General features: G+C 38.9%; 1 protein-coding gene across 2 annotated transcripts in view; it reads left to right on the plus strand.

The window, feature by feature from the left end:
* myo3b (myosin IIIB) overlaps positions 1-22,860 on the plus strand; it is a 464,201-nt gene that overhangs the window by 310,110 nt on the left and 131,231 nt on the right. For both annotated transcript variants that reach the window (XM_073047270.1, XM_073047271.1), the window contains 3 exons: positions 3,163-3,325; positions 9,083-9,160; positions 20,531-20,618. In XM_073047270.1, the coding sequence (XP_072903371.1) occupies positions 3,163-3,325; positions 9,083-9,160; positions 20,531-20,618 (329 nt within the window). The remainder of the gene's footprint in view (positions 1-3,162; positions 3,326-9,082; positions 9,161-20,530; positions 20,619-22,860) is intronic.

A 22,860-nucleotide genomic window follows, 5' to 3' on the forward strand; every position in this document is an offset into this window, starting at 1 on the left:
ACTTCATATTCCACCTGTCCCATCTAGCAATGATGAGGTCATTTTACATTCTCATGTTCCACTGACTCTTACATCAAATGGTTTATAAATTTATCAATTAATCAACTGAGAAGTTGCAATTGGCAAAAGTTATAATGTTTCTGATTTGAACAATAAAGCAATAATAAAACACAAATGTTGGAGCTCTGAAACAAATGTAATAAAATTCCAGAAATGCTCAGTAGGCCAGGCAGCATCTGTGAGGAGAGAGATAGAGTCAATGTTTTCTGTCCGTGTCTCTTCATCAAAAGACAAAAAGTGAGGAAATCAAAGAATTAAAAGATTGTTACCAGGCAGCTACATTTATTTGAAATTCTTTTTCATGGAATTTGTAGAACTAAATATGTTACTGTTTATAAATCATACACAATTTTTAGAAGCGATCTGTGTGAGAACAGAGAAGTTGTTTGGTATGCAAGTCAGACAGTACAGTAGCTTTGCTGTTGGGAAAATAATTGAATTATTGATCACTAGAAAGTTAGTGAGTACTTTTATGGACTAAGTTTGCCTGCTATATCTGAAATATTAAAAATAGCTTCTATGGTGGCCAAGTGACATATTGGAGAAATGTAAATAAAAATAGTTTTATTACATTATATCAGTGTCAGAGGTGACAACTCTTGAATGTGATTTTAAACCAAGGCTTCTCTCTGCCCTTGGAGATGGACTTTTTAAAAAAAAAATTCATGGCACTGTTTTTTGTAGATTATAAATACATTTCCAATTTCTTTTAACTGTCCAGTATTTATTCCTCAATGAGCATTACTTAAAAAGATTTATGTGTTTATATTGCAAATCTCCATATGGCAATTTGCCGCATCCTTTACATTATGGCAGTCAAAGTATATTAAAGGCCTTTGCAATCCTAGGTAGAGTTGTAAATTGGACCCGACACTGGCTCTTTGGCAGGAAGCAAATAATATTTTATTGACTGAAAGGTTGTTACCAATGGAGTTCCATAGCAATTAGTATTCAATGTATTACATTTTGTTCACCTAACTGTAGGAGACGTGATAAGGAAGTTTGCAGATGATGCAAAGTTTGCCCATCTGATTAACTATGATAAGGAAAATTTAGGACTATAGGCAAAAATAGATGGTCTGGTCATCCATGCAGGGAAGAAACAAATGGATTTTAATTCAGGAAAATGTGAAGTAAAGCATTTGGAGAAGTTTAAAGTTCAAAGTAAATTTATTATCAAAATACTTGTATGTCGCCATATGAAACCCTGAAATTCATTTTCTTGCAAGCATAATAATTCCAAAATAGAATAATAACCATAATAGAATCAATGAAAGACTGCACCAACTTAGGTGCAAATGACAACAAACTGTGCAAGTACAAAAAGAAAGAAATAAGAATAATAAATAAATAAACAATAAATATTAAGAACGCGAGATGAGAAGTCCTTAAAAGTGAGTCCATAGGTTGTGGGAACATTTCAGTGATGGGACAAGTGAAGCTGAGTGATTATCCCTTTGGTTCAAGTGCTTGATGACTGAGGGGTCGTACCTGTTCCTGAACCTGGTGCTGTGAGTCCTGATGCACCTGTACCTTTTTCCTGATAAACAGGAGTGAGATGAGAGCCTGTCTTATGTGATGGGGGTCCCTGACGATGGATGCTGCTTTTCTGCGACAACACTTCTTTCACTTCATTCAGATATGGCCCAGATGCATAGAGAAAGACACTGAACTTGGTCAACGTTTCACTGACTTTACTGAGAACTGTTGTGGAATTTAAAGAAAAAGGAAAACAATAAACACTAGGCCAACAGGGCTGTTAGTTAAATCTCTCAAACCGAAAGTTAAGTGCCAACACTGTGGCTAGAAGCAATAACCAAAAACTAAATGAGTACCGCTCCTTTACAGCGTCTGTCAAAATGGTAGAGCGTAAACATTGCTGTGCTTTTGGTCGTCTTGACAAGACTAGAACAAAAAGAAGGGACTTAAATACCACCATAATGAAACAGTAATTAGCCAGAACACGCATACTTATCAGCACAATTGTCAAATCTGTTCTGTAACCCGCCTGCAGGAGCCCAGAGACTCCACAGCAGAGTCCATGGTTGCGACAGCTTTGTGGAGATGTGCTCAATGGCGGGGGATGGTTTTACACGCGATGGGCTGGACTGTATCCAGTACTTTTTGTAGGATTTGCTGTTCAGTGCAGTAAAGTAAGGGATTTCCAATAAATTGAAAGAAATTGAGCATAATGGTGGTAGACTTTGGAGGGAGGGAGGGAGAGAGAGAGAGAGAACAAAGATCCTTAAAAGTTGTTAAAACAAGTGGTTAGTTAGTAAGTCACAGTGGATCCTCTCCTTTATTAGCTAAAGCACAGAATAAAGACCAGGGAGACTGTGTGAACCAGCTCACCCATAGTCTGAGCACTGTATAGAGTTCTGGTCATTACGTGACTGTACTGGTGAGGATTCACAGGAGATTTATGAAGAAATAGAAGACTACCATCATTGGAATCTAGAGAAACAAACAAAGTTTATGAAGTTTTTGCCTGGACTGGAAAATTGTGTCAATGATCAAGTAAACTAGGATTATTAGTGGGATTAAAAACCAGTGGGCATAGATTTAGAGTAACTGGTTGAAGGGAAGCTGAATTTATTTTTCACTGGAACCACTGCCTAAAGGGTTGATAGGGGCAGAAACCTGAAAGATAGTATTCAGATACAATATGTACTTTAAAGAGCCAGGACCTATCTGTTATGGGCCAAGTGCAATTAGACTGGGAAATTATATTTTTATAGGTGCAGTGGGCTGAATTGCCTGCCTCTGAGATGCTATGTCTTCTGTTCCCAACTGATTCATTGAATGTAAATCTCTTTCGGACATGCAAAAGTTGTGAAAATTGCAAGTATTTCTCTCTCAATTATGCATGGCCTATTTGAGGAATTTGACTTGCCTGTGAAATGGAGCTAATACTCTTGGTAAAGCTGTCTGATGTGCATAGTGTTATTGGTTCTCATTAAAACAGAATGTGGGTAAGTAATTGTTTACAGACTTCCACAACGAACACATAAAGGACTTCTGTTGTAATGTTATATGCCTTTACATTTAATTCATGATTATTTATATTACTTTGTTTCAAAGCTGATAACTTGTTTCCTGTAGGTATTCCTCAAGTATTATCAAGTAGAACAGTTAAATTTGCTGCTCAGAGAAGTCATTGCCAGTATTGTGGTTATTCAAGCCCACATCAAAGGCTGGCTAGGAGCCAAGAGATACAAGCGAGGCCAAGCACAAAAACAAAACAGTGCCATCATCATCCAGTCAGGTATGCACGAGCTGTTGCTAATAAATAGAATAGGATTGTTTGAAACTGTTTAAGTCTATACTGTTTACATTTAACTAACACTACAAAGAGCAGCTTTTAAACTGCAGATAGATGGGAGTTCAGTCAGTCGTTCCATTAACACCCCACTTGCCAATACTGGTGAAGTTGTTCCTCAAGTGGGAGCACAGCATTCTGGAGGCTGGGCTTCAGTTCTCAGTGATGCCTGTGTAGAATTTTCCCATGAGTGCATTGATTTACATTGGACATGAACCCAATGGGCTGAATAGCATGCTGTACCGCAATAAATACAGAAAGAAAAAATCTGCAGCAGGTTGGGCACAGTAACATCATTTTGCTGAAAGAGGTTTTATAATTCACGGTTTGAATGTTTTACGGTTTTCCCACCAGGTAAAAATAACAGGAAAAATAGACAAGAAGAGGGGTAACCTGACTTTTTTCACTTGTTGGGCTTAGAGTAGCAAATAAAGTTTACATTTCTCTAAAACAAGAGAAAATCCGCAGATGCTGGAAATCCAAAGCAGCACATACATGATGCTGGAGGAACTCAGCGGCTCAGGCAACATCTATGGAAAAGGGTAAACAGTCAATATTTTGGCCGTTACTGAAGGGTCTAGATGAAGTGTCTTGGCCCAAAGCGTTGACTGTACTCTTTTCGAAGATGATGCCTGGCCTGCTGAGCTCCTGCAGCATGTTTGTGTGTGTTGCTTTAAATCTCTCTTGTTCAGATGTGATTAGTCCAGGTATTTTTAATCTACAAAATTCTTGAATGTTATGAGTGGCCTCATCCACACAAAATTACAATTATCCTTACCAACATCTACCTTCTTTCTTATTTAGGTGTAGAATTAACTTGGAAAGTACAGATAGACCATAAGACATAGGAGCAGAATTAGGCCATTCAGCCCATTGAATGGCTGTGCCATTCCATCAGGGCTGATCCTGGATCCCACTCAACCCCAGACACCTGCCTTTTCACCATATCCTTTGATGCCCTGACTGATCAGGAAATGAACAACTTCCACCTTAAATATTCCCACGGACTTGGCCTCCACCACAGCCTGTGGCAGAGCATCCCACAGATTCACTACTTCTATTAAAAAAATTCTCCTTACCTCTGTTCTAAAAGGTCACCCCTCAATTTTGAGGCTGTGGCCTCTAGTTTTAGATACCCCACCATAGGAAACATCCTCTCCACATCCACCCTAATCTAGTTCTCTCAACATTCAGTAGGTTTTTTGTTATTTAGGTTAACCAGATGAGCCATTGCTAATACTAAAATTGTAGATATAAGAATAGAGAGGAGAAAAAATAGCTTGAACTGTTTTTGAGTTCAAGATCAGTGTTGTACATGAAGCACCAGCAGAAGCAGCTGCTCTTGGGCCTGTTGAATTGGCCCTTGGACCTTATTAGCCTTATTCTGGGAAGCCACAGTGGCACTTTGCTTGTGTTCACTGGGCTGACTGAAATGCTCCGAGCATCACATAGATCTCTAGTTTGCCGGGGGCTGGGGATTAGGAGAAGTGGGGAGGAATGGGAGGGTGAGGAAGGGCGGTGATATTAAGGGTAATAAATACCAGGGAACTAGATGCAGGTTAGTAGCATATCAGTTTTTCAAAGTTTATCCAAGTTGATCTTATTGACATTTTTCTAAACTTGTTCTAAAGCATAATAATGAGATCAAGATCATCAGTATCAAAAGGACTGACTGTTCCTCAAAGCCTCAGAGCCATCATTAGCCAATCTTCATTAGAAGGCTCATTGTAGCCCTGTAGCTAAAATTACAAATAAAACATTAATATTATTGTAGCACTAATTTTAAAGTGCAGTGGTAGCATATCCAAATGTCTATCAGCAAAGCAAAGGCTTTGCAATATTTTGTGCATTTCATGTAATATAATTTTTACTACTTTGACACTTGTTTTGCAGAAAAAGCATTAAACAGTCTATTGCAGATCATTTATTCAGTATTTCAAATGCAGGTTGAGCCATATGTTGTAAGCACGGAGAAAAAACAGGATATCTGGTGAAGGAATGAACTTAAAGTTCTGCTGTGCTGACTTAAAGGACCCACCAGCACATGCTTAGATAATTGCACCAATGTGCTCTTTTCCTTTGAAACCACAACCAACTTCCTCCACAACACATTGTCTCATAAGGACAATGGTTTGCAGAATTTGAGAAACTTGCAAAGCTTTTAAAAACACCCAACTTTAATCACCATTTTCACGAGCATCTTAAATATTTATGCTTGTGATGATATTAGATTGCACGTTTACTTCCTGATTCTCACATCTACATGCTTATACCAATACTGGCTTACCGACTAAAATGAAATTAATTCCCCAAAATAATGTGTTTTCTGAGACAGATGCATTTATTTTTTTGGAAATTAAGCCAAAAACTGCTTGTAAGAATGTGCAAAGCAAAGGAAATATAAAGAATAACTTAAGAGATAGATGCAGAAGGAAACCGTTATTCTTCTCAAGCCTACGTGCCAATCGATAAGATCATGGCTAATCCTTAGTTCTCTTTGCTTTCCTATCCTTACAATAAACTTGGAGGAAACTAGACATTAGCAAAATATTAGCAGTGAAAAATTTGAACAATGGAGAAGGGAAATGAATTTTCTCGATATTTATGTAAGTTAGTATTCTCTAATGTTTCTAAAATCTATAAAAATGAATCATGTATAAGACCATAAGACATGGGAGCAGAATTCGGTCATTCAGCTCCTCCATTCCATCATGGCTGATCCCAGATCCTACTCAAGCCCATACACCTGCTTTCTCACATAATTTTTGATGCCAGGAAACTCAATTTTCACTTTCAATATACCCACTGTCTTGGCCTCTACCACAGTCTGTGACAGAACATTCCACAGATTCACTACTCTCTGGCTAAAATAAATTACTCCTTACCTCTCTTCTAAAGGATCGCCCCTCAATTTTGAGGCTGTGCCCTCTAGTTCTGGATATCCCCACTGTGGGAAACATCCTCTCCACATCCACTTTCAGTAGGTTTCAATGAGATCCCCCCACACTCTTCTAAATTTCAGTGAATACAGGTCCAAAGCTGCTAAAGGCTCCTCATATGTTAACCCCTTCGTTCCCAGAATCATTCTCATGGACCTTCTCTGGACTCCAATGACAACACATCCTTTCTGAGATATGGGGCCCAAGACTGTTGACCACTCCAAGTGCGGCCTGACCAGTGTCTGATAAAGCCTCAGTATTATCTCCTTGTTTTTTATTCTATTCAGCTTCAAATGAATGCCAACATTGCATTTACCTTCTTTACCACAGACTTAACCTGTGAATTAACCTTCTGGGAGACTCTTTAGACCCTTTGTACCTCTGTTGTTTGAATTTTCTCTGCATTTAGATAACAGTCTGCACTATTGTTCCTTTTACCAAAAGGCATCATCATACATTTCCCAACACTGTATTCCATCTGTCACCTTTTTGCCCATTCTTCCAATTTGTCTAAATCCTACTGGAATTGCATTGCTTCCTCAGCATTACCTACCCCTCCACCTACCTTCGTATCATCTGCAAATTTTGCCAGAAAGCCATCAATTCCTTTATCTAAATCATTGACAAACAATGTGAAAAGTTGTGGTTCCAGTACTGACCCCTGAGGAACACCACTAGTCACCAGCAGCATGTCAGAAAAGGTCCCCTTTATTCTCACTCACTGCCTGTCACAGGCAGGAGCCTGTCAGCCATTCCTCTATCCATGACGGTATCTTTCCTGTAATGCCATAGGATTTTATATTGTTAAGCAGCATTATGTGCGGCTCCTTATCAAATGCCTTCTGAAAATCCAAGTAAATGACATCCACTGCCTCTCCTTTGTCCACCCTGCTTGTTACTTCCTCGAAGAACTCTAAGAGATTTGTCAGGCAAGATTTCCCTTCACAGAAACCATGCTGACTTTGACTTATTATTAGTCTCCAAGTATCCTGAAACCTCATCCTAAATAATGGACTCCAACAATTTCCCAACCACTGAGGTTAGGCTAACTGGCCTATAATTTCCTTTCTTTTGCCTTCCTCCCTTCTTAAAGAGTGGAGTGGCATTTTCCAGTACTATGGAACCATGCTAGAATCAAGTGATTCTTGTAAGGTCATAACCAATGCATCTGCTTTCTCTTCAGCAACCTCTTTCAGAACTCTGGGATGTCGTCCATCTGGTCCAGGTGGCTTATCCACCTTAAGACCTTTAAATTTGTCTTGCACTTTTTCCTTGTAATAGCAATGGCACTCACTCCTGCCCTCTGACACTCACAGAACTCTGGCACACTGTTAGTGTCTTCCACGGTGAAGACTGATGCAAAGTACTTATTAAGTTCATCTGCCATTTCTTTGTCTCCCATTATTACCTCACCAGCATCATATTCCAGTGGTCTAATATCAACTCTCTTATTCTTTATATAACTGAAACAACTTCTAGTATCCTGCTTTATATTATTGGCTAGGTTGCCCTCATATATCATCTTTTCCCTTATGGCTTTTTTAAAGTTGCCTTTTGTTGGATTTTGAAAACTTCTCAATCATCCATCTTCCCAATCACTTTTGCTAACTTATATGCAATTTCCTTGGCTTTTATGATGTCCCTAACTTCTTCTGTCAGCCAAAGTTGCCTCTCCTTGCCATTTGAGAACTAATATTAGTTACATATACCCATTTTTTCCACAAATAAGTGAAAATTGTTTTTAAGAGTAAAAATCAAAAATTTCCACCAAATTATATGAGACCAGAAGACATAGGAGCAGAGTTAGACCATTTGGCCCATTAAGTTTGCTCCACCATTTCATCAAAGCTGATTTATTATGCCTCTCAATCCCATTCTCCTGCCTTCTCCCTGTAACCTTTGACATCTTGGCTCATCAAGAACCAATTAACCTCTGCTTTAAATATACTCAATGACTTGGCCTGCACAGCTCTCTGTGGCAATGAATTCCACAGATTCACAATCCTCTGGCTAAAGAATTTAATTTTCATTTCTGTTTTAAATGGACGTTTCTGTATTCTGATGCTGTACCCTCTGGTCCTAGGCTCACCTACTATAAGAAACATCCTCTCCAAATCCAGTCTATGCAGACCTTTCAGTACTCAACAAGTTTCAGTGAGATCCCCTCATTCTTCTAAACTCCAATGAGTTCAGGCCCAGAGCCATCAGACGCTCCTCATATGTTAACTCTGTCATTCCTGGAATCATTCTTGTGGACCCTCTCCAATGCCAGCTCATCTTTTCTTGGATAAAAGATTATTATTTTTTGCCTTCCTTACCATCAAATCAACTTGCAAGTTAACCTTTAGGGATACTGCACAAGGACTCCGAAGTTCCTTTACACTTCTTTTTTCTCCCAGTTTAGAACGTAGTCTATGCCTTTATTCCATCTGCCACTTCCTTCCCCATTCTCCTAATCTAAGCCCTTCTGTAGCCTCTCCACTGCCTGCCCCTCCATCTATCTTCATATCATCCATAAACTTGGCCACAACGCTATCAATTCTGTCATACAAATCATTGACCTGTAGTCCCAGAATAACACCACTGGTCTCTGGCAGCAACCAGAAAAGGCCCCCTTGATTCCCATGCTGATCTTCTATATGACATTCATTTTAATTCTGAGAGAATATAGATCAACCAAAGAGAGATTGCCTTTAATAATTATGCATCATATCCATTTTATTCCCTCCTATCACAAGCTCATCATTCTCTCATTTGTTATTAGCCTGGAGAGCATATGTTGCACATAAAATCTACAAGCAATTGAAGACACAAAGAGAAGCAGCAATTTGCATCCAAGCAGGTATGGCAAATGGTCTTAAAATATCATTTCACAATTATGAAACAAATTCTTGTAAATAGCACTTCTTTCTAACAAATAATGCTAATCCAATGGTAATGCATTATTCCCATGCCTATTTTCATACTTAGCTTCCTTCCTTAAATGCCTAAATCATTATCATGACATGAACCATAATGACATTATAATCATTATGACCTGAATGCCATTATAATAAAAACATAATAGGAAATGGTGGAACCATTATTGGAAGACATGGCCTGCAACCTTTGATGTGCTTTGTTCTCATGTCAGGCTTAGAATCTAAAGTGGTGGCTTGTTAAGGGTCAATGTGGCAGTAAATATTCCTGCCTGTTGTTTGAAGTATTTTTCCCTTTTGTGACAAAGACTACGATATATGAATATTTAATTATCTGCCTGGATTTAACAGCTTTTGAACTTTGTTATTACTGCTGTCAGAAAGTAAAGGTTGAGAAGTTTGCCTGAGTAACTAGTATCTCTACTTGGACCTCAAACTTATCCATGAGGCCTTTAGCCTTTGCTGTAGCTGAGAGTTGTCAGGGAGTTTAATGTGCGCCATGTAAACCATGAACAACACCACTAACTTACAGTAAATTTCCCACCCCTCCCCTTTCTCTCTTTTTCCATTCCGTATTCTGGTACCCCTCTCAGCCTTTCTCTTCTCATTTCATCATCTCCACCCTTCAACTCCTCCTTCCCTTTCTCCCATGGTCCACTGCCCTCTCCTTTCAGATGCATTCTTTTCAACCCTTTACTTCTTCCAGTTCCAGCTGTGCACTTCATAACCCCTCTCCCACCCACACACCTTCCCCCCTCCCCTGGTTTTAACAATCACCTGTCAGCTTGTACTCCTTCCCCTCCCCCACCACTTTATTCTAGATTCTTCTGCTTTCCTTTCCAGTCCTGATAAAGGGTCTCAGCCTGAAACATCGGCTGCTTATTCCCCTCCATAGATGCTGCCTGACCCGCTGTGTTCTTCCAGCATTGTGTTGCTCAGACTTCAAGCATCTCTGCAGAATCGCTTGTGTTTATGTGCTGCATTTAGTTTGTTTTGTGCCTTATAATCCTGACAAAATATTCTAGCGTATTGCCGTGTTGATAGAACTGCGGTCAATGGTTATGAACCTTCCGATATTTTGGTACAAAGCCAGTGAGGTGCTTCTCTTGCCCCATTGCATTCTCAACACTTACTAATTTCCACACATTCCATTCAGTCTTCACATACATAATGCCAAATGTATATATATATATTAAATTACATTTCTTTCTTAATCCTATTTTCTCAGTGAATCTAGATCTGTTTGTAATTCACTTTTCTCATCTGTGGTCCCAATATGTACACCTTAGATTGAGAGTTTACTCATCAAATAGTTTCATAATGCATTCTTAAGATTACAATGAAAATGATAAAGCAGTAGTTAAGCTAGTTTTCTCTGGTAATTTATCAAAAGCCACCCGATAAGATGCAATTTGCTACCCGTGTCTATCTGATCATGCATGTAATAAAGTTCAACCAAGGGCACTAATTTGAACATATATACTGAATATGTGGTTCAAAATACAATAAAGCAACATCATGCAACAAAGAAATATCAGAATCTTGTTCCAGTGATTTGATTTCTGGAGCATATATAGGAACAGTGGGTTGGAGTGTGGGGGGAGTAGGGATGTCAGAAGGGAAGTAAACTGAGTAATTGGCATAAAACAGGCTTTTTAAATTAGCTTTAGCTTGCTATCTGAGATGCACTCATATTTTAGTCAGTCACCAAATCTAACTTATAGAAGGGTCTTGGGATCAGGGAAAGTTTTGATTGTCTTGCTTGTGTTATTATGTGTGTACATATAAAGAACTTCAGTTCCCAGTGTGCTATGCGGGCGGTTCACCCGGAACCAGAAGTGACATTGGTGAACAGGTCAGACATGCCATTGGCGGGCTGGAGTGTCCTGAGTAAAATGTGGTTGAGCTGAAGCCATTCTGTGAATTAACAACATGTTAGATTTTTATCCACGCAAGTTTGGCAAACATAGCATTGCCCACCATCCAGCAACCTCCACTGCAGGAATAAGCCACAGGTGTTTCCACATTCCTTTGTCACTATGCAAAAGATACATACAAAAAATTCCACAGAATTAGGTGACAGTACTTTTGGGACTCTATTGCAGACCACGCCTGACACTCAAGTGGAGTATAAATCCTCTCCTCAATCAGCATGCACCTTGATCTTCCTAGATGTAACAGTACCAATCGTAGGTCAGATCCCAAAGAAGATAATAGGCCCGAACCTTTGTAATTGAGTCTATACTGTATTCCATATCTCAAACTTTAAGGAATAGATTGGGACATTGCATTCATAAGACCAAAAGGATTGGATGCAATTAGATTCTAACCAATCTTGTAACTTATGCTCGTCAACTAGAAGATTTTCTGAAAAAAATCATTTAAATGTAGAAATGGTATGTTAAATCTGTTACTAGTCGTATTAAAATCTTTACTCATTTATTTGTTATTGCATTTCATCTGAAGATTTAGTCTGAGATTCCAGAAGAATTTGGTTGACAACCTTCTGTAAACTAAAATGTGCTGGAATCTAATCTCCTTTCATCCACTTCACTGTAAAAGCAGCAGTGGTGCTTATCCATCTGTCTCCTCACTTCCTCTTCTTTCTGATTCTTCTTTCGCAAAATATTCGCTCACCAGTAACAAGATGCCTTTTCATACTGTCAACATTTTTCTCATCTGTAATGTAAATTAATTCTTTCTAGTATGTCTCAACAGAGATCAAAGTAGGGATATTAACCTTAGTAGGTTTTCTTTCATCAGAACCAAAAGCCAGATACTGTGAGAGTAGTGTAAGAGGGCCAGTCTAATTGTTATCAATGGCCCTCCTCCAGGCAGGTTTCTGTCAACAGTAGCAAACGTTTCAAAGGCACTGAATTATATTTTGTAAATGACCTTATAAGTCCAAACAGTGATGGGGAAGTAGAAATTAAATTGAATAATTCTTGATCTCTTTGCTCTGCCTACTTTGATTTGTATGAAACTTTATTAATTTTGCATATATGATGTTGCTCAGTGATTCTGACAGCAGATGCTCACAGGTGGAGAGAATAGGGAAAACTAGCTCCTTATGGAAAACTCCTGACTCATTTATTTTGTTCGTTTGTTAAAGCTATTGCTTTGAGGTAGATTACATTAGCATTTTTAAAAATAAACACATTTCTTTCAAGTACAGGAGCTAATGGCCCAAGGGTCTCGGATGGCCTAGACTATTCCCTAATCATTCATCCATCAAAAACAGATAAAAAGATAACAATACTCTAATAAACGTGCATACTTGTTTCTATATGTTTAATATTTTGCACTTTTACCGTAAGGATTAAACAAATATAAAACAGTCTTTACATTGCAGAACTGTACAAGATCAACATTCAAAAATGTGCATCAACTTCATTCCAACTGAATATAATCTTCTTATGTTGATACTTATTCCTGTGCTGAATCGTTTCATGCTCTAGATGGTATTAAATTACCGGTCTCCACACATGTGCTGAGTTTTTTTCTTTGGCTACAGAAAATGACAGGAGATGCATATCTTGGATTATTCTGGATTTATTCAATCATTTACTTCACTGTGAATATTTATTTATTGAGGTACAGTACAGAACAGGCCCTTCTGGCCCTTTGAGTCATGCTGCTCAGTAACCCCCGATTCAACCCTAGTCTAATCACAGGACAATTTACAATAACCGATTAACCTACCAACCAGCACACACAAAATGCTGGGGGGAACTCAGCAGGCTAGATCTCGGCCCAAAATGTCAACTGTACTTTTTTTTCCCATAGATGCTGTCTTGCCTTCTGAGTTTTGTGTGTTGCATGGATTTCCAACATCTGCAAATTTGTGATTTAATCCAGCAATTGGTATGTCTTTGGACTTTGGGAGGAAACTCTGGTGAAGGTGGGGAGAACATACAATGTGAACACTTTACAGACAGTGGCAGGGTATGGGATTTTATTTCTAAATGCATTGTAACGTTTTTCTTTGGGGGAAAAGTTTGTCACACTTAAACATTGATAATGTGTTTGCAACTCACAATGACAAATAATTGGCCATCTAAGTAAATGTCTTGAATTTCAGTAGCCAGTGAGCATTGCCATGTTAATGTTTTCTGACTAAACTGCTAGATAGTTATGTAATTGCACATTGATTATTTCACTAGAAAGTTAATCCCTTTATTTTTGGGCTATAAGTGGACTAAAAGCAACAAAATAATTAAAGATTTCACAAGAAACAACTTCAATTTTTAATATCTCTCCTAAACGTTTAAAAATTTCATGCTGTCTTTAATCCTTCTTCCTTGTGAGTTAAGAAAAGTTGCTTTTAAGTGATTTGAATTCTGTTTGGATATTTCGTTAATAAATGCTTTTGTTTTTTTAAATGTCTCCTACTTAAAATGACTAAATAACAGAACCTTGTTTCGTTATTCCATTTTATATTTTGGAAGCACGAGAACTAAGCAAGTTCAAGTTGAGTTAATACATTAATATTTTATATTGTGATCAGCCTGATCATTCCCTACACAGATCTGCAGATGAACCCACCAAATGCTCTGGAATAGCATGTGAAGCAGAGGTTCCCTAAGTTTGGGAACAGTGTGGTATAGGTTTATAGTCGTTATACGTGCTGTATATTGGTGACTATGGAATGCGTATCTCCTCGTGTCACAGAATGAATCTGCTTACATCGAGGGCACAGTCTCTCTCTCTCTCTCTCTCTCTCTCTCTCTCTCTCCCTCTCCCCCTCTCCCCCTCTCCCCCTCTCCCCCTCTCTCTCCCCCTCTCCCCCTCTCCCTCTCTCCCTCTCTCTCTCTCCTTCTCTCCCCCTCCCCAGCTGCTCACAAGTGCACACTGATCACACACAATATAGTCATGTGTTACCTATACAATTTCATCAGTCTCATCCCTCTTACCATTCTTTAGTTTCCTTTTCTCTTTCCCTTAAGAAGGAAGTGCAGAACCCAGTGGCTCATCGACAGAGCACTGGGACACAGCTGAAGTGGATGACTGAGGATTCTCGAGGTTTTCTGAGGGAGGGTTCTGAGCAAGGTCACAGCTTTTGGGTGATATTATTCCTGGGTTTGGCGGAGAGAGGGGTTTGGCGGTGGAGAGGGTGATCTGCGCATACAGAACAGACTCTGGAGCAGATTAGCAGCATGGTCAGTGTACCGCATTGTTTTGGGAGAGAGGGAGATGCTGACAGCTGGAAAGTTGGGGGAGGCTGGGTGGTAGTTTGGGTGGGAGGGGGCAAGTGGTGGAATGAGGGGGACAAAGAAGAGAGAAGTGACTGATAGAAGATGCTGAAAGGGGCGCAGCACAAAGCGGGGGTGAAGTCCCAGGAATGCATTTAAGGGAACGAGAAATGGAAGTGTGAGAGATGGGAAGGATGAAAGTGTAAAGATAACATGTGGCCATATTTGTGTGTGATTAGAGCGCACATGTGAGCAGTTAGAGAGAGAGAGTGTGTGTGCGCGCGCGAGTGCATGCGTGCGCATATGCACTAAGATAGCACAGAAGACGTGTCAATTTGTTTTGTACCTCCTTATCATTGGACCAAAGCCTTGCTGTATAACAACTGTGTGGTAGGTGGTGTGCAATAGTCATCCATAGAATAAGAATTCATGCATTAGCATCTTCCATTCCTGAATAATGGAGTGGATGGAAATTATCTGCCAACCCATGGTACTGCTTCTGAAGGAGGAATTTCATGGATCAGCTTGTTTGCAAAACTATTGAAATGGTGACTTGCTTCAAATTTATGCAAAATGAAGTAATATTCCAAAGTGAATGTAAATTATTTTGCATCTTTTTAGTCCATTCAGAGAGAGGCTATGGAGCAGCAGTGCTTCGCTCATAGGATTATACCTTGTTATTCGTAACAATACAAAGGAGGTCATTTATCCATGCCAGCTTCCGAGGGAGCAATCCCATGAGTCCCTGTCTGCCCCTTCTTCTTTTATTATAACACTTCAATGTACTCACTCTCACTGTTTGCCTGATGTCTACTCAGGTGTCACCTGATTGGAATGCTTAATTCAAAAGATTGATGGATAATTGTGCTATTTTCTGCTAATAATTTGATGTGATGGAGCATCAAATCAGCAGGCTGCTCTCAGTTTAGTAAGGCAGGTTGCATAGCAACAGGCATAATTCTTGAGTTTATGCTTCTTATTTATGATAATGTCATGGAATGATTTCCTTCATGGCAAAGATCAATAGAGTGTGTCACTACTTTATTGGGTCTGTAGCAAGCTCTTCTAAATTAGCAGTCAATACTATATCTAACTCCTCGGAACTGCAGACTGCATGGTATTAGAAGCATCAGCTTTCTGACCAGAGTGCTCTGTAGCTTTCTGACTGTAACAGTGATTGATGCTGTTGTTTCTCAGGGCTTTCATTACCATCACATGATCAGTTGTCCTGGGGAAATAAATCTAAACTCTATCAGAATGAAAATGGATACGCATCCTGTTTAATATGGCTGACTCAGGGAAACAACGCCAACCAGTTCTAGCCCTTTCCCCAATGAGCATAATAGATCCTATGGTCTTATCATATGGAGTAGGACCAGTGTGTTCAGGAGCAAGCTCCAGATGTCCTGTCAGAAGTAAACTACCATACTGGAAGGCATAATATTTGCATACGCATAGCACAAATTGTCAGATTGCATCAATGAATGGCACTTTTGGAGACAAATGCACTCTTTTTATGCACTCTTTTCTGAACAGTTAGATCGCCACAATGGAAGTAAGAGGCAGGTTTGGGACTGACACATCCTCTCCTCTGAACAGGTCAAGGAGCATTAAAGTTTGAAATAGCTACACATCGTCACAATTTGCAACATATCTCATGTCAACATCTGGAATCTTTTGTATGTGGTTACACAGAACATGTTTTTTCTTTTCAAAAAACAGGAATGGATGCCAATGAATGCAGCAGGATATTGGCGAAACCAGTAACATCAAATTCAGTGGTTCTTTCATCTTTGCAGTAATGTGAAAAGTGATGCATTCACTGCATGTTTTTTCAAGGGTATTTATTTGTCATCTGGCAAATGCATGTCTGTCCTGTTGTTTGTCAGAACTGGCAAACATTCTCCAAATTCAAAATGATGGTGTCTATAAATGTAGATGTAATCATTATCTTAACAAGGCTCCTTTAACACTGCTGTAAGTTCTGCAAAAAGAGACCATTTTTCCAAAATTATTACAGAGAATAGTGGCGATTCAAGAATATTGTTCTCAACTACAAACTGACTGTTGAACCCTGCCCAACTTATAATGTCGTCAGTCAAGTATCAGCCACTAAATGTGAGGAACTTGCCACTTTTTTAATCAATGTAATTATTTCCATTAAGGAGAGTATAGCTACTGATGCTGGTAACCTCTGGAGTCAACCTCTTAAAAAGATGGCAACCAGGTCAAAATTTACAAGTATTTCTGATTCAGAACTCTATAAAATTGTAACAAAGAATTATCCATCTACTTGCTGTCTTGACCCTTTCCCAACTATACTTCTTAAGGACTCTTCTAACAGGGTTTTCAATTCTGTTCAGAAAATTATTAACACATCCCTTGAAACTGGAGTTTTTCCAGATGCCTTCAAAACTTCGCCTGTCAAAACATCATATTGATAGTGAGGTACTAGCTAACTACAGGCCTATATCAAATCTTCCCTTACTGGGTAAGATTCTTGAGAAAGTAATTTTCAACCAGCCAAACAACTTACTGAATGAGATCAATGTTCTTGAAAAATTTCAGTCTGGTTTTAGAACAAACCACAGCACAGAGACAAGCCTTATCAAAATTGTCAGCCACCTTAGGCTCAGCACTGATGCCAGCAGTCTCAGTTCTGTTTCATCTAGATCTAAGTGCTGCCTTTAACGCAACTGACCACTTCCTGTACCTCTTTTAGAATTGAGTATAAAGTTCTCTTACTTGTTTTTAAAGCTCTTTAATGGTCTGGAACCGGAGCATATCGCAGAATCGTTTTCGTTTTATAATCCAGCTTGAGCTCTCAGATCTTCTTCTGTCGGTCTCTTAACTTTAAACAGTCTCCCTCAAAAGATAATTGGCAGGTCAACTTTTTTGAACTACAATCCTCAACTGTGGAATTCAATACTCAAAGCTATAAGGGATGCACAATCAGTTGACGCTTTTAAACGACAGCTCAAAAATCTATTTATTTAACCTTGCTTTTAACTAACATCTTTTTGTCTTTTATTTTTATTTTTTATTTTATATTCATATTTGTACTTTTATTCCATTGTAAAAGCACGTTGAATTACATTATCTGTATGAAAAGTACTCTATTAATAAAGTTATTATTACTATTATTATTATTGTCTTCATTGTCATAGACTAAACTGTGCAGCAGGTACGGTGGCCATATCTGAAAGTTCTCATGCTGTTTATGACCATTCCATACAATTGCCTCTTGCAATAAAGATTGCTCTTGCATACAGCACTTCCAACTAAAAATCCTGTTTGAAATATTATTTCTATGTTCCATGGGGAGAGGTATTACATTTTAGATCTTATTCCTTAAATATTCTCTGATTCTTCTTTGTTCCATCCTCTTCTGAAATGACACACAAGAGCATGGCCATAAGAATCGCCATATTTGATCCTGCAAAGCTCTTTATATGGTCAACAGGACTTGAACTTTTTTAACGATCTGTAGAATCATCAATGCAGCCTGAAGCAAATCCAGGTCTTTGTGCTTAGAATGCCAATAAAGTGTCATAGAATAACATATAGCTGTCAAGTGTTCCATTGAAAGTTGTTTTCAAACTCATAAACTCTTCATTTTCAGTTTTCTCAGTTGTTTCTGACAATAGCTGCACTTTTTAATCCGCTAACTAGCCCCAAGTGCAATGATTATGTAAAAGCAGAATTCTTCTTGTAGCTATAAATGAGCTCACTCGGGACGTGATGAGCAGATCATCGCACACTAAAGCTATGCCAAAGAAGGCATTGAACTTTGAGGCATTGTTTGATTAAAAACTGATTGTTACAATCAAAAGCAAAGAATACTTCTGATTTCTTCATGGAAATCAAAATCAGCATCATTCTTCATGGAGTCTTTGTTTCAGTACTGCGTCACTGCGGCATTAAAATAAAATGAGAAAACTGATGTGCAAAACTTTGGTTATTAATATTCCTTTTCAACTGTGAAACCTATATTAAGGGCAACTCGATCTAGCAGTTCTTTGTACACTCTCATTTCTTGTTTCGTGCCTATTTTAATTTAACATTATAAAACATTTTTTCTGCATGTAGTACAAACAGTAATAAAATTGCTCTAAGGTTGTTCATGTCAGGGTTTGTTGTAGCTGGTTAAACAACAAATTATTTTATTGCGTCTTCCAATTTACTGCTATCGTTGAGGTGACAATGTGGAAAGAATCATTATGGCTATGTGCAGCTACATCATAAGTAAATTATCTTTAAATACACTTACGATAATCTTACTTGTAATAATCAATTCATTCTCGAGCATCACTGTTATGTTAGCAGCGCTGCTTATTAAATTTTGGCAAGGTCTCTTATATACGTTAGCTACATTTACGCTTGAAGTGGAAAGCAAAGCTTGGCATTTCATTCTCTAATCACGCTACTTAAAGGGCAGTTTATCATCGTCATTCATGTTGGCTTGTGATATCACAGTGAAATTGTTGGTGACTAAGCAAGCAGCTTTGTGTGAACTTTTGTGCAAAATTTCCCCATATATTGTGCTTTGATTGGAAGACTTCCACAGCAATCTTTATGCATAACTGTTAACATCTCATTCTGGTGTTCTAATGCTCCATTGGGAAGGAGAGATTCCATCATTAATGCTTGCCATCACTGTCTGCAGCTGACTCAGATTCAGTTTATTGTCATTTAGAAACCACAAATGCAATGCAGTTAAAAAATGAGACAACGTTCTCCGGAATGATATCACGATAAAGCACAAAACAGGCCACACAAGAAAAAACCACATAACGTTTGGTAATCCCCAATCCAGAGTCCGGAGAGGCTGCTGCGTATCGATAACGTGCTACCGTCCTAGCACGTTCCCCGGAAAGGAAACCCAAACCCACCAAACAAAACTAAAGCTACAAGACCTACACAAAACCACATAGTTACATATAGTTATAGTTAACATTTAGTTGCAAAAGTGCAGACAATACATTAATTGATAAAAGACTAACTGACAAAAACCACATAATTATAACACATAGTTTCAACAGTGCAAAGCAATACTGTCATCTGATAAAGAGCAGTCCATGTGCACGTTAAAAAGAAAGCCTTAAAGTCCCGACAGCCCATCATCTCACGCAGACAGTAGAAGGAAGAAAACCTCTTCCTGCCATGAACCTCCAGCGCCGCAACTTGCCGATACAGCACTCTGGGAGCCCCGACCGGGTTCCAATGTAGACAGGAAAGAATAGAAAATCACTAAGAGCTCCTGCTATATTTGGGCAGTGCTCATTCCATCTGATGGGTACCTTGCATAGTTTTTTGATCTAGAGATAAACTTTTGTTTCCATTTAAAAATTATTACATTTTCCATCCACTCAATTATTCGAAGTAAATAATGGGAAAGTATATTTCACAAACACAAAAAAATCTGCAAATGCTGGAAGTCCAAAGCAGCACACATAATGTAACATCGTAAACTGGCGAGGTGTCTCTTATGTCTTCCCGCTCGCTGGGAAAACAGAGACACCTCCTTCTCCCTTATTAGGGAGAGCGAGAGCCTGTAGGTATGTTGTATACTGAGTGAAACGCAAAGTCTTTGGGGCAACTGCAAGTCTGTGTCTTTGCTATTGCTTTGCTCACGCTTGAGTGCTCGGTGGCTGGTGCTGATGCTTTTTTGGGGGAGGGGGAATTGTTGCTTTCTGCCACTTATATGGGGATGACTTTGGGGTTCTTACGTTTAACTGTTATTCATTCTTTGGGGCACTTCTCTGTTTTCGTGGATGGTTGCAAAGAAAAAGCATTTCAGGATGTATATTGTATACATTTCTCTGACATTAAATTGGACCTTTGAACCTTTGACAAAATGCTGGAGGAACTCAGCAGACGAGGCAGCATCTATGGAAAAGAGTAAACAGTTGATGTTCCAGACCAAGACCCTTCATCCAAATGTTGTTCAAGTGATTTAAAAATATGCTGGTAATACCATCTTCAGTAAGTGATTTAAAACTGCATGCTATTTTCCAGAATAATAACTATACTGTTTGTCTAACCAAGTATTCCAGAAGATGAGATTTACTTATCTTGTTTCTTGCTTATCATCTTTTGTAGGTGTTAGGGGATATCTGGCACGCAAAGAATATAAAACAATGACCGAATATGATATTTTAGCAAGAGGACAAGAGTTCCAGAGCACAAGGTATGGATCCAGCAATGACTGTGAGAAAATGTTATTGATGAACTTGCCAAGCAAGTTTGATAGGACACAATCGATACTTTTAAAAATGGTCTTGATAGAGAAGAAACGTTTAACCAGAAGATTAAAAAGGTGGGGTTTGAATACGTTTGGAATTGATTGTAGTTAGGATATAAGATCAAGAAGATAAAGAGCCTTCAATGAATGAAAGTTAATCGCTCAAAATATTCTAATTTCTTAGAGCATCACAGATGGATGCAGAAGTGTCTAAAACAAGGGTTCTTGGTTATGGGCCATTCAAGACTATGATAAGAAATGGTCTGAGATGCAAGTTTAGTATCAGAAGGTGCCAATGAGGTAAAAGTGGTGAGGATGAGTGAAGTAGTCAATAGCAAGAGTGAAATTTGAGGTCTAGTGTTCAGATGAAAGGTTTAGTAACAATATTGAGATGACAGTTCAACACACCAATAATCATCATGGAATCAGGAGAGGTTTTTTTTTATTATATACGTTTGCTCACATGACAGCAATGACTACATTGTAACAATGCTTAATTGACAGCACTCTATGGAATGAATTGATTTTATGAAAGGCACAATATAAAGTAAACCTCTTTAATGTTTTGTGTTGATTGAACATGCTGCACTTTGGGTCCAGTATCACTCCATAATCATATAAATGACCTCAACATTGTAACTTGGAAACTGGCCTTTAAGCCCATATGGATGTTTATCCTTCACTTACGTAGTTGTATCAGTCCTGACATCACTTAACTTTTCTCTATTTCTTTCAATTAATGGGCTTAACTTTTTACATGACGCCTGTTCCAGTCATGAATAACAGCAGAATTTTGCACTAACATGAGAAAATCTACAGATGCTGGAAATTCAAAGCAACAAACTCAGTGGTTCAGGCAGCATCTATGGAAAAGAATAAGCAGTCGACATTTGGGCTGAAACCCTTCTTCAGGACAAGCCTTGCAGCTCTCTTTGTAGCAAGGCTTTTCTTGTCCACCATTCTATTCTAACACATTTAATTTTGCTTGTGTGTGCCTTTGTCCTCGACCATTGAAATGATGTGAACAACATCTTCCTCTCTTTTCTACCATATCCTTCATTAATTTTAACATTTCTTACAAATTACATCCAATGTCTTCTGCTCTAAGAAAAACAGGCATAATTTTTATGTCTTCTAACAGGTGGAAAGCTAGAAAAATTCTTCTGCTCTCGCTTAATTCCCTAATTGCCATTCTTGGGTTGCTAGGGCGATACTGCCTCAAAAATTCTGACTTCGGGTGCTGTCAGTGTGATGCTGTAGGTTTCCTCTGGGTACCCTGATGCCCTCCCACCTGCCAGAAAAATGCATTGAGAGATTAATTGATGACCACCAATTATCCTGTAGTGAAGGTTAATAGAAAAAAGGATCAAAGAGAAGTTGGTGGGTATGTGTGGGAGAGAATAATATTGCAAGGGTGCAGGGAAATGGGGGGGGAGGTGAGGAGACTTGCTGTCCTGAGAGATGACATCATTCTGATGGGCCGAATAGGCTAATACTACTTTAATTTTTCATCCCACTTCCGTTCTTCTTTTTGTCTGCCGCCTCCTGTACTGTTGTAATGAGGTCCAGTCTGAGAATTAGAATAAGAATCAGGCTTATTATCACTGGCCTCTGGTGGAAGTTGTTGTTTAGTGGCAGCAATACAATGTCATATACAAGTCACACCACTGGGTTTTGTTCAGGGTCACGTGCCCTTATGAAAGTGTGGACTTTAAAAATCAGATGCAGGCCACAATAACACATGCAGTGCACAAACACGAGGAAATCTGCAGATGCTGGAAATTCAAGCAACACACACAAAATGCTGGTGGAACGCAGCAGGCCAGGCAGCATCTATAGGATGAAGTACAGTCGACGTTTCGGGCCGAGACCCTTCGTCAGGACTATCTGAAAGAAGAGATGGTAAGAGATTTGAAAGTGGGAGGGGGTGGGGGGGAGATCCGAAATGACAGGAGAAGACAGGAGGGGGAGGGATGAAGCTAAGAGCTGGTAAGTTGATTGGTAAAAGGGATACACAGCTGGAGAAGGGAAAAGATCATGGGATGGGAGGCCTAGGGAGAAAGAAAGTGAGAGGGGAGCACCAGAGGGAGATGGAGAGCAAGCAAGGAGTGATTGTAAGAAGGACAGAGAGAGAAAAGAAGAAAAAAAAAGGAATAATAAATAAATAAATGAGGGGGTAACAAAGGGA

Source organism: Hemitrygon akajei, chromosome 5, assembly GCF_048418815.1.
Source record: "Hemitrygon akajei chromosome 5, sHemAka1.3, whole genome shotgun sequence".
Taxonomy (NCBI): domain Eukaryota; kingdom Metazoa; phylum Chordata; class Chondrichthyes; order Myliobatiformes; family Dasyatidae; genus Hemitrygon; species Hemitrygon akajei.